The following is an 11461-nucleotide window of genomic DNA, read 5'->3' as shown; positions in this document are numbered from 1 at the left end:
CCAGGCAGCACCAGCCCTCACCTGCCACCTCTGCTCACTCAGCCCTGCCAGGTGACGCCCCTTCCCCGTGCTGGCTTACCCACAGTGCACCCTGGAGAGGTCTGTGGGGCAGCAGTCGATAGCGTGTCAGACCGGGGCAGTGGGCCCCTGCACAAGGACCCCGCAACCCTGCCTCCCGGGCCAGCACCGCAAGGCACAGAGTGGCCGTGACAGCGGAGGCCACGCAAGACCCCAGGCTGCACAGCGCCCAGCCCAGTGCTGATTAGTGAGCAAGTAACACATTCACATAACACACAATTCACCTGGAGCTACAATTGTTCCACCTGTTACATGAATATTTGATTAGAGCTCTTTACTCATTTCTGTGAAAATAGAATGCATCACAATTATAGCTCTCGGACCCCCAGGCCCAGTGTAAGGGGCCAACAGGCCACCTGGCTCATGCCTGGCCCTGGGGACCTACTGTCCAGGAGGAGGAAAGTGGGGGCAGCTGGGTGGCCTCAGCCTTGTGGTCACTCAGGAGGGTCTCTGGCGCTGCCCCTCGGCCACTCAGCCCTCCCGGAACATCCTTCTCTTCCCAGACGCCCTAGAGGAGGGATATGCTGAACCCCCGCACCCCAGAACAGAGGCCCTCACTTTGTGGGGGACACTGGGCCAGGGGTGCAGGGGCTCCGGGGCGCTGCCACTCTGAGCCACGGCCCGTGGGATGCAGGTGTCCTGTGGCCTCCAGCCTTGTCTGTGGGTCACTGGGAAGGGGGCCTGTGGGAAGTACTAGTTTTCTTTGCCCTTCTCCCTCCAGCCCCACCTATCTGCCCTCTTGAGACTCCAGTCTGGGGGTCGGGCACAGTCCCCAGCACTGAGGACATGGAGCTCCTCCAGGGCTGCTGCTGGCCGTGCCAGCAAATGTCCACTGCAGTGCTCCTGGTCTGGACTGGGCCAGTGAGTGAGGTGGGCAGAGAGGGACCAGGGCCCCAACCCGCTGCCCAGGCACCAGGCAGTGGTCTCGTTTGCTCTGTGGCACAGCTCACCTGGGTGGCCTGGTCCTACCCGAAGCCCAGGGAGGGGGTTGCTGGAGGGGAGGAAGTGGCGTGGGGGTGTCCACTTTAGTACCACCGGTGGCCAATTGGAGGCCATCCCTGGACTTTGAGCTCCCAGGGGTAGGGACTGCCCCCTTCCGGGGTGCCCATGGCTGGCACACAGTGGGCACTTCAGAAAGGTCCATCAGGATGACGCCAAGGGTTCCAGACAGGACAGAGTGGCTCTGGGGCTGGTTCCAGGGCCAGCCTTGGCCAAGACCATGCCCAGTTCCTGACCCTCCAGCCCCAGCCCAGCCCCAGACTGGGGGCTGCTGCCTGCCCTCAGACCCTCCCCCAAGACCTCCTGAAGGGAGGCGGAAGGAGGAGGGCTGTGCATGGAGGGATCCGGGCTGGGCAGTGTGTGTGGGCACACTGAACCCACAAGGCCCCAGGGTGGGGTGGGGGTGCTGTCTCACTGACAGCCACGTGGGCATGGCTCTCACCCAGCGTAGCTGGGGTCGGGGCTGACAGGAGTGCCGGGAGAGAGGTGGCCTCCCATGGAGGTCCCTCTGAGAGCACAGCATCCCCAGACCCATGGGGGCATGGTGGGCGTGGGTGGGGCACGGCACCCCCTAATTTACCACAGCTGTTGAAATGGCTGATGTCCTCAGCTATCTGACAAGAGGGCTGAGTGTTCTCATCAGCTGAGGGCACACGTTCCTTCTCCAGCTCCTGGGCAGCTGTGTCCTGGCCCGTGGGCCCCCCTGGGCACACCCTGACCTGGAGGGAGGGAGGGGATAGCCGGTCCTAGAGTGACCTTGGTGTTGTTGGTTCCCCAGAGAATTTCTCCTGGGGTCAGTCTGCTGCCACCCCAGTTCTCCTCCAGTGTCAGGAGACCCCTGGTGAGGGCCAGGAAGGACCTCACTGTGTGATCAGGACGCAGTCTGCCCTGGGGGCGGGGCACAGGGAGGAGACCCTGCCCACGGAGGTGGCCCTGCCCCAGCGCTCTGACTTCTCCTGACAGCCTGGCATCACCTGGAGGGGCCCCTCCAGGCAGGCATTAGGGGGCGAGGACACCGTTGCCCCATTTCAGCCCCTCCCCCACCAGGCCCTTGAGCTCCCTGTTAGGGAAACTCCTCTACAGACAGCGCACACCTTACTTCCAGGTCTCTCTGGCTGGTGACCCTGGCCGAGGCCCAGGTGTGGGCTCCTGGGGGCACCCAGACTGAATCAGGGGTCTCTCCCCTGTGCCCTGGGCCCCTATGCTCACCCCAATCTTGGCACGTGAAATAGGCTGGCCTGCTTCTGCCAGCCTGGGATAGACTCACCCCCATCTCTCTGTGCGCCTGGCCGCCTGTCCACTTGACCTCCAGCAGCGGACACAGCCCCAGGTCAGTCCTACTCCTGGGCCAGTCATGAGTCCTCTCTGGCCTTGCCAGCCCCTGGGCCGGCCAAGAGGGAGGGCAGCCCAGCCTCCTGCCCTCCCCCAGACCCGGGCACCATATCCAGGCACCAGGGTGGGTCTCCCTGCCCCTCCCCAGTGCCTGTCCTGCGTAGGCCACAGGGCTCCTGGGACTCTGGGCCCCTTCCCTCCCAGGAGGGAGCTCAGGGGTCAGCAAGAGACTAGGGAGACCTGTGGGGAGGTCTAGAAATTTCCCTGTAGAAAAGGCGGCCTGTCTGTGCAGGGTGGGGGACTGTCAGGGCGCAGGGAAGGCCAGCTGTGACCACAGTGAAGAGGCCCAAGTGAGGTGGGGAAACCAAGGCCCTGGGAAGGCGGGGCCTTTAGAAAGAGCTGTTCCTACCCCACCTCCCTGGGGAGGGTTCTCGCCGGGCGAGCAGCCCCATGTGCCCATGAGATGAGATGCCGGCCAGGGCCAGCATGGAAAGGAAGGAGTCAGGCTGAAAAGGACAGCATTTAATGGGGGCGGTGCCCCGGTCCTGGGGATGAGGGCCAGCTTTGGGGGCAGGTGTGGGAGAGTCCCTGTGCGTGGCTCTGGCCCGATGGGGTGCCAAGCTCGTGAGGGGTCTTCACTCCTTCTCGGTGTGGGGCTGCCAAGGGTCTCACCTCCTCACCTCCTCACCTCTGGAGTGAGACGACACTCAGCCAGTGCGGGAGCCAGGGGTGCCCGCCCTCAACGCACCACCCAGCTGTGCTGCCCACTCACCATCCAGGATGTGGAACTGGTCTGCGGCCTCACAGAAACCTGAGGGCCCAGGCCAGGGTCAGGGTAGCAGGGGCGGGGCCCACGGGGAGGGCAGGCAGGCCCAGGCGGAGGGACCACTCACCGTACTTGGGGAAGAAGTAGATGTGGTCCTCAGTCAGGTTGGCCCGCTGCACGGACTGCTCAAATGTGCTCAGGACCGAGTCGCTCACGGGGAGCGAGCGGGCTGTGGAACACGCAGGGCTCCTGGGTGCTGCGCGGCCATGGGGGGGGCAGGGTGCCCTGGGGACGGGGTCTGTGTGCCTGCCACACGCCAGCCACTGTCTGACTGCTGCCCCTCCCTGTCCCCGCTGTCCCCACAGCTGGACCTATCTGCAGGGACGCCTCCCTGGAGCCCCGCTGGGCAGGGAGGATCGGGCCAAGGGACGGGGGAGGGCAGGGTCTGCGGGCCCTCCCAGCCCCACCCGGACAGGCCACGTGCTGAGCCCCGGCTCCCGCGTGGACGCACCGTACAGCTTCACTGACAGCCGCCGTGCCCGCTCCAGGTACAGGATGGCGAAACCCTGGTAGTCGGTCTCCCCAATGACCACGTCCACCGGGCCCCTGGCACCTCGAGCTGGACAGAGCCAGGCCAGCTGTGTCGGCCCCCACCCTCCAGCCCTGGAGCCCCTGCCCCCCGTCCCTGCCTCACCTTGGAGCAGGAAGCGGCCTGGGACCTGCGTGCCTCTATAGAGCTGCTGCACCTGCCAGCAGATGCCATCCCTAGGGGTGCGGGGGGGAGGGGGGGCATGGCAGGCTCGGCCGGGACCCCCGCCCAGGCAGGACCTTGAGGGGCAATGGCCCGAGACACCGCAGAAGCGGGCGCGGGGCTGGGGGGAGGGCGCCAGGTGGGCTCTGCTCGGCCCGTGCTGGGACTCACAGCTTTCGGAGGGTGTTGGCAGCCATGGCTGTGCCCTGGGGAGCCACACGCAGGGTGGTGGCCTCAGGCCGGTGGCCCTGCTCCTGCAGAGAGCGACACGAGGAGGCCACAGCTACCAGGAGCCACGTCCCTGCAAACTGGGGCGAGGCACGTGCGGGCGTGAGGGGCCGGCGCCCGGGCCTGAGCCGCGCACAGCTGGGCGAGCCCTGCCCCGCGCCCGCGGCCGCACCTGCTGAGCGTCGAAGTCGGCCTTGGGCTGGACGGCGCTGACCGGGGCCCGGCGCTCAGGGGGTGCCCGGGGCCCGCGAGCCAGGCCGCCGGCCGCCAGCAGCAGCAGCAGCAGCAGCGTCAGCAGCGCGGCCCCAGGAGGCGCCATGGCGGTGGCAGTGACGGGACCGGGCGAGCCGGGCGGGCGGCCGCGCCGCGGGGGGGTCGGCGGTCAGTGCGCGCAGGCCCGGCCCCCAGCGCGCCGCGTGGCCTCCGCCTGGACGTCGGACCTCGACCCCGCGCTGCCCCGCAGGGCCCTGGCGCCGTGCCCGGTGCAGAGTCCGGGCTGACCTCGGGCTATCCTTGCAGGGGCCCCCAGCGCGTTTCCGCGGCGGCCAGTGCTCAGCCCTCTGTGCACTTAGATCCCTGAAAACGCCAGGAGCCCCTTGAGGCAGGCTCTGGTGTCGTTCCCACAGCCCAAAACACGAGGCTCCCGAAGCCGCTGGCTTGGGGCCAGACAACGGCAGCGCCAGAACTGGGTCTCGAACCCTCCGCTCCGGAGTCCTGCCCGCAGCTCCGCCCACGGACCCTGGGCACCGCCGCTCCTCCCGGCCGCCAGGGGCGCTCTTCCGGGTGAGCCCCAGCGCGCAGGCGCACAAAGCGCCGCCCGGGGCGCAGGGCTCGGGGCGCAGGCGCAGGCACAGCTGACGCAGGCTGCCGGGCGCTCCGCAGCCATCGATGCCTCGGGGCTCGTGGCGTCGGCCTGGCGGGCTCCATCATAGAGACGCGGCGGCCGGAGCGGCGGCGGGCGGAAGCGGGTCCGTGGGCCGAGGCCGGGCGCCGGGGCTGGGGCAGCGCAGCCGGGCGGAGGCGGCCGCGGTGAGTGCGCCCGGCCTCGGGGAACGACGTCAACCGGCCCCGGTCCCCGATACCCGGCCCGGACCCCAGTTCCCGGCGTCGGGGAGCGTCGTCACCCCACCCACGATTCCCAGAACCCTGACCCCTGGTTCCCGGCCTCCGGCCGCATCCCCGGCCAATGAATGAGTCGCCGACGCCCCGCCCCCGACAGCCCCCTCAGAAAGAAGGTGGGAGGGGGCGCTGGGCGGCCCCGCCCCCGCCCCGCCCCCCGCTCCGGGCAGTGGCCGTTTGGCCCGCCGACCGCCTGGCAGGGCTCCCCTAGGCCACAGAGCAGAGGCGAAGGGCCGGCTTGTGCACCTGGCGTTGTCAGGGGCGGCCGGGCGGGCCGTCGTCCCGCCGGCCCCAAGCCTCTCCTGGGAAGGACCACAGTGCCACGCTGACAGCTCCGAAGCCTTGGGGCGGCAAGGTCAAGTGACAGTGCTGGGGTCACTGGCCCTTCATTTCTTGGCCTTGGAGCAGTCGCCAGCCCTGGCACTCAGATGTCTCCGCGGGCCCACGTCGGGGGAGGGGGGTCACAGGGCCCTATGCAGTGGCTTGTTCCCAAGGCCTGGACCCTTTCGGGGCGTGGGCGGCTCTGGAATCTCCAGGGGCTGCGCCAGGCCGGGAGGTGCTGAGAGCCGTCTGCTGCCCGCCCAGAAGCCGCCTGTTCCAGGGATGTGGGGCTCGTAGAGGGAGGGCCCGCAGGGGTGTGCAGTCTGAGGAGCGTGGCTGTCCAGGGGAGCTGGGTGAAGCCACGGGGTCCTGGGCCCGGCGGGCAGTGCCAGCTGGCCTTGCGCACGAGCTCAGTCCAGTGACATTCCCAGCAGGGCAGTTGGTGGGGCTGGAGGAACAGCCCCCAATGCCTTATCTCAGCCCCACATCTCCTCTGCCTGGGGGGCCATCCTCCCCCCCCCCCATCCGACTGGCAGCTAAGGGGGCCGTGTGTGAGTTTCAGGGCCGCCTGGGCAGAATGTCACGATGGACGAGGGGGGCACGCCCCTGCTCCCCGACAGCCTGGTCTACCAGATCTTCCTGAGTTTGGGCCCGGCAGACGTGCTGTCCGCTGGGCTGGTGTGCCGCCAGTGGCAGGCCGTGTCCCGGGATGAGTTCCTGTGGAGGGAGCAGTTCTACCGCTACTACAAGGTGGCCCGAGATGTTCCCCGACACCCAGGTCAGCACCTGCATACATACGGCCCCACAGCCCACCAGGCTGGCTGGGTGGGAGGTGGGGCCATCCTCCCGGCCACCATCTCCTGAAGCCACTGTGCTGAGCACCTGCTACTCAAATCCTCACAGTGATGGGGCACAGCCAGGCCACAGCTGAGAGCGCAGGGCCACTCCGGGGTTGGGGGGGCTGGGGGTGTCCCTCAGCTGAGCCTGAGTGTGCTCCAGGGGCAGGGCTGACCTCCACACTGCCAGAGTCCTGGCCTCTGTGGAAAGGCAGACTTGGGGCCCCAGCAGTGACCCCCCGCCCACAGCGGCCACATCCTGGTATGAGGAGTTCCAGCGGCTGTATGACACGGTGCCCTGCGTGGAGGTGCAGACGCTCAAGGAGCACACTGACCAGGTCCTGCACCTTAGCTTCTCCCACTCTGGCTACCAGTTTGCTTCCTGCTCCAAGGACTGCACGGTGAAGGTGAGGGTGGCCTCTGGGAGCTTCAGCCACAGCCAGGGCCAGGTACATCCCCATCACCCTGCAGAGGGAATGGCCTGGAGCCAGGTGGGAAGAGAGGGCTGGGCCACAGGTGAGAGAGAGATGGCCCCGTCTGCCAATCCCTGTGGAGAGGGCCAGGTCAGGGAAGAGGCCCCTTGGCTAGGACCACACAGGATGGGAGGCTGGGCTGGTGGCCCCAACTACCAATGGAGAGGAGAGGGTCCTGCTTGAAGCCTCCAGTCCTCATGCCCCTCCGGTGGGCTGACAGCCAGGGGCAAGGAGCCACCACCCTGATGGGAGTTTCTGGGCACCTGTTTGGCCCAGATGGCCAGGAGATTGATCCGCTGGAGCTTGCAGCGTGGATCCCAGGTACCCTGCTGACACGCCTCCTACCCCCCAGATCTGGAACAATGACCTGACTATCTCGCTGCTGCACAGTGCGGACATGCGGCCTTACAACTGGAGCTACACCCAGTTCTCCCAGTTCAACCAGGATGACTCCCTGCTGCTGGCCTCGGGGGTGTTCCTGGGGCCCCATAACTCCTCCTCTGGCGAGATCGTGGTCATCAGCCTAGGTGAGAATGAGTCGGGAGTCCTGGCCAGCACCCCGTCCCACTGCCCCGGCCCTCCCTGCCCCTTCCCACCGGCCCGTCCCGCCGCCTGCCCAGCCCCGGCTCCCCGCAGACAACTTCGCGCTGCTGTCCCGCGTGCGGAACAAGCCCTACGACGTGTTTGGCTGCTGGCTCACGGAGACCAGCCTGATCTCGGGGAACCTGCACCGCATCGGAGACATCACCTCCTGCTCTGTGCTCTGGCTCAACAACGCCTTTCAGGTGCGGGCGGGCAGGCTTGCAGAGGTGGTCCCCCCTCTCAGGCCTGGCGCCCACTGGCCCCCGCCTGCGCTACCCCCGCAGGACGTGGAGTCTGAGAACGTCAACGTGGTGAAGCGGCTCTTCAAGATCCAGAACCTCAACGCCAGCACCATCCGCACGGTGATGGTGGCCGACTGCGGCCGCTTCGACAGCCCTGACCTCCTGCTGGAGGCTGGCAGTCCCGGCGCGGCCCCCAGCCGCGTCTTTGACTTGGGCAGCGATGGCGAGGACGGAGCGGCCAGCCCGGCCCCCGCCCCGGCGCCTCCCAGGGAGGGCCTGCGGCACCTCCTGGACGGGCTCCTGGACGCACGGGCGCAGCCGCAGCTGGCGGAGCGCGCGCTGGAGACCAAGGTGGCCGAGCTGCTGGCCCAGGGCCGCACCAAGCCCCCCGAGCGCAGCGCGGCGGGCGCCGGGAACAAGCTCCTCATCTTCACCACAGGCTGCCTCACCTACTCGCCCCACCAGATCGGTAACTACGGGCGGGGCCCGGCCTCAGTCCCCGAGCTCCGGGCACAGTCTGCTTCGCGTGCGTGCGTGCTGGGGCGCCAGCCCTGCTCGGCCTCCCGGAGTCAGGAGTGCACGCACCGTGGGGGGCGCAGAGGGGCCCGGGAGGGAGCGCGGGAGTCTGGAGCTGCGCGGACCCCCACCTGGCCCTCCCACAGGCATCAAGCGGATCCTGCCGCACCAGATGACCACCGCGGGGCCCGTGCTGGGCGAGGGGCGCGGCTCCGACGCCTTCTTCGACGCCCTGGACCACGTCATCGACGTGCACGGACACATCATCGGCATGGGCCTGTCCCCTGACAACAGGTGCGCCCCCGGCGGTGCCCTGGGTGGGGGCGCCTGCAGGCCACACGTACCGAGCGAGCAGAGTGCCCCTCGCTCAGGTATCTGTACGTGAACAGCCGCGCCTGGCCCAGCGGCTCGGTGGTGGCTGATCCCATGCAGCCGCCGCCCATCGCGGAGGAGATCGACCTTCTGGTGTTCGACCTCAAGACCATGCGGGAGGTGAAGCGGGCCCTGCGCGCCCACCGCGCCTACACGCCCAATGACGAGTGCTTCTTCATCTTCCTGGACGTCAGCAGGGACTTCGTGGCCAGGTAGGAGCTCGGGGCCAGGCGGGGCGGGGCCTCCTCCCAGGCGGCGGGGCGGGGCCTCCCCCCAGGCGGCGGGGCGGGGCCTCCTCCCAGGCGGCGGGGCGGGGCCTCCTCCCAGGCGGCGGGGCGGGGCCTCATCCCAGGCCGTCCTGCAGTGGGGCGGAGGACAGGCACGGCTACATCTGGGACCGCCACTACAACATCTGCCTGGCCAAGCTGCGGCACCAGGACGTGGTCAACTCAGTGGTCTTCAGCCCCCAGGAGCAGGAGCTCCTGCTGACGGCCAGTGACGACGCCACCATCAAAGCCTGGCGCTCGCCTCGCACACTGCGCATCTGCCAGGCCCCGCGCCCACGCCCGCGCGCCTTATTCTCCTGGTTTGCCAGCCAGAGGCGCTGAGGGCCACTGGCCAACAGAAGCATCCTGGGTGTCCTCGTGCTGCTGGGACCCACTGAGGACGCCATGTAGGCTGTGGCCCTTTCCCATGGCTGAGACACCGCCCAGACTGTGTGGGGTCAGAGAAGCCCACAGCAGCAATGCCTTAGGAAGGGGGTCTGGCAGGGCTGCAGGAGCAGATGGCCTGGCCCCCAGCACGCTCATGCACACACGCCGCATCCCGCAGCCATGACGCTTAGCACTGGGGTGGCCTGGGAGGCCTCCAGGCTGACTTGGGGTGCACAGGACCAGGGGGCCCGCTCTTCACCCACCTGTTTCTTGGGCCTGGGTCCTGGGACAGTCACCACTACACGTAGCTCTTGGCCAGCCCTTGGCAGCATTTCCTGGGTCTAACCTTGCCCTGGGAACCCCACGCACCCCCCTCTGGTCGGTGGTGTGGTCCGTCTGCCATGGGCCTGGGTGAACTGCATGTCACTAGTCACTGTTCAGGGCCTGAATAAACAGTTGGCAACAGCACACCACCGTCCCGTCTCTGTGTGCAGGCAGCGGCCCGGTCTGCTGGTACCCAGTGGCCTGCCTAGCAGGTGGCGGGGTGCCCAAGGCTCTGGCAGCACTGGAGCTGCACCGAGCCAGGCAGGGTAGCTCGAATCAGCACCCCGAATCACAGCCCTCTTGACCTCTGTAGAGCCAAGACCAGGAGCCCACAGAGAGCATCTGAGCACGTCCACCACGCTGTGCGTTCAAGGCCAGCAGGGATGCAGAAAGGACACAGACCTGGCAAGTGCTACGACGGACCAGGGACCGCAGGCAGGCCGGGCGTGGTTCAGCAGCTTCAGTCAAGTCCTCCAGGGCTTTCCCTGCTGGGAGCGCTGCGGGGAACAGAGCTCTGTGGGGCCTGGCAGGTGACAGCGGGAACAGAGAAGTGGCAATAGAGGGGCAGAGCTGGCCCAGGCTACCCTCAGGCTTGGCCTAGGCCTGTCCTGGGGGCTCACCTGGCCCCCTTGTTCATGTTAGGGCCCCCAGGGTGATGGGGGTGCCGACGGGGGCCGGGCCTAATGTGGAGCTCGTGTTGAACCACATGAGCTCTACACACAGCAGACACGGACAAGGACGGGTCCTCAGGGATGACAGGGTCAGTGCCCTCCAGGCCAGAGGAAGCCGTGAGCAGAGGTTGCTGCGGTTGTCTGCCGGGGTCAAAGCTGCAGGCAGAGGGCTGGGCAGGCAAGCTGGGTCTGTCAGGAGTTTGGCCAGGAGGGCAGAGGGCCCAGTGTCCCCCAGCATGGGCTGCACACCCAGGGGGCAGGAGCCCTGGCCCATGGGAACAACGGGAGGCCTGGGCTGTGGGGCTTCATCTCAGAAGCACCACACACAGCAGGAATAAGGAGGAAATCTCGGCAACAAGGACACAACAGCCTACCTACCCGTGCTGCACAAGGTGCCCGAAACCAACATCCAGAGCTCCAGGCTGATGCCATGGAAAGGAGCCAGCGAGTCCCACACACACAGGCACGCTCACAAGAAATTGGAGAAAGTGAGCCATTTTCTGAAAAGGACTTCAGATACATCTAATTTACAGTCATCAAGGAATCTAAAAACTAGCAATCTATAAAACAAAAATAGGACAGGAATCGAGAACACACAGAAACTTGAAAATTCAAGAGGTAGCACGTTTGAAATTAAAGCCCAAGATGTGGACAAAAGGTTGGGCCAGATTCGTGTGGTGCGAGAGCCGGGAAACAGGCTGAACGGAGGGGAAAGGACAACAGAACCCAGAGGGACGATCGAACGTGAAGGACGCGTACACCGCCACAGCAGCGTCGCTACAGGGCCCCGGAGAGGGCATATGTGGAGAAGCAGGTTTAGAGAACACAGCTCAGGTGTGTGAAGGTGAAATCCTCGCATGCTGATGTGTAGTCACACATGACAAGGACCAATACTCAGCGGCCCAGCAAGGGTACCGAGAAGTCCTAGAAGCTCTGAGGGGTGGTGCTGGGTCCGGGAGAGATGGAGCTGGAGCCAGCGGAGACCCGGTCCCCCCGCGGTGCAGCCATGAGACCTGGACAGAGACGGAGCCCCAAGAACTGCAGAGGGCATGGTGGCAGGCAGGTTGGGAGCAGCAGCACCAGAATACCCAGAGCCAGCATCCTTCACCGCGGCGCATCCTGGGACCTGGCCTGAACTTGCTCAGTGCAGCCATGAGCACTGGGCGCAGTCCGCCCCAAGGTCCAGCAAGAAAAGCCC

The 11461-nt window shown here is 66.8% G+C and overlaps 2 protein-coding genes across 8 annotated transcripts; one reads left to right on the top strand and one right to left on the bottom strand.

Annotated features, from left to right (window-relative positions):
- Nucleotides 1–301: 301 nt before the first annotated feature.
- On the bottom strand, nt 302–4882 carry C8G (complement C8 gamma chain). Of its 5 annotated transcripts, none has more exons than XR_013994451.1 (7): nt 4327–4605; nt 4098–4234; nt 3870–3940; nt 3687–3794; nt 3303–3404; nt 1658–1796; nt 516–586 (listed from the first exon to the last, which is right to left on the bottom strand). XR_013994451.1 is itself a non-coding variant. In XM_081066572.1 (7 exons), exons 1-7 carry the CDS (start codon nt 4471–4473, stop codon nt 3086–3088), a joined length of 618 nt encoding a protein of 205 aa, XP_080922698.1. In that variant the 5' UTR covers nt 4474–4882; the 3' UTR covers nt 2912–3085. The 5 variants fall into 5 exon arrangements, 4 of the variants coding, with proteins under 4 accessions (XP_080922697.1, XP_080922698.1, XP_080922699.1 ...); XM_081066572.1 differs by lacking the exons at nt 516–586; nt 1658–1796 and adding exons at nt 2912–3099; nt 3182–3220 and having other exon boundaries at nt 4327–4882; XM_081066571.1 differs by having other exon boundaries at nt 302–1796.
- Nucleotides 4883–5060: 178 nt separating this feature from the next.
- FBXW5 (F-box and WD repeat domain containing 5) lies at nt 5061–9737 on the top strand. Of its 3 annotated transcripts, none has more exons than XM_081066560.1 (9): nt 5061–5183; nt 6157–6372; nt 6680–6837; nt 7256–7430; nt 7540–7688; nt 7770–8196; nt 8390–8537; nt 8615–8827; nt 8980–9737. In XM_081066560.1, exons 2-9 carry the CDS (start codon nt 6180–6182, stop codon nt 9221–9223), a joined length of 1707 nt encoding a protein of 568 aa, XP_080922686.1. In that variant the 5' UTR covers nt 5061–5183; nt 6157–6179; the 3' UTR covers nt 9224–9737. The 3 variants fall into 3 exon arrangements, with proteins under 3 accessions (XP_080922686.1, XP_080922685.1, XP_080922687.1); XM_081066559.1 differs by having other exon boundaries at nt 5108–5389; XM_081066561.1 differs by lacking the exon at nt 5061–5183 and adding an exon at nt 5354–5628.
- The last annotated feature ends 1724 nt before the right edge of the window (nt 9738–11461 follow it).

Source organism: Rhinolophus hipposideros (genome assembly GCF_964194185.1).
Source record: "Rhinolophus hipposideros genome assembly, chromosome: 11".
Classification (NCBI taxonomy): domain Eukaryota; kingdom Metazoa; phylum Chordata; class Mammalia; order Chiroptera; family Rhinolophidae; genus Rhinolophus; species Rhinolophus hipposideros.
The sequence above is the reverse complement of the archived record's forward strand: the minus strand, read 5'-3'. Positions and strand labels throughout refer to the sequence as shown.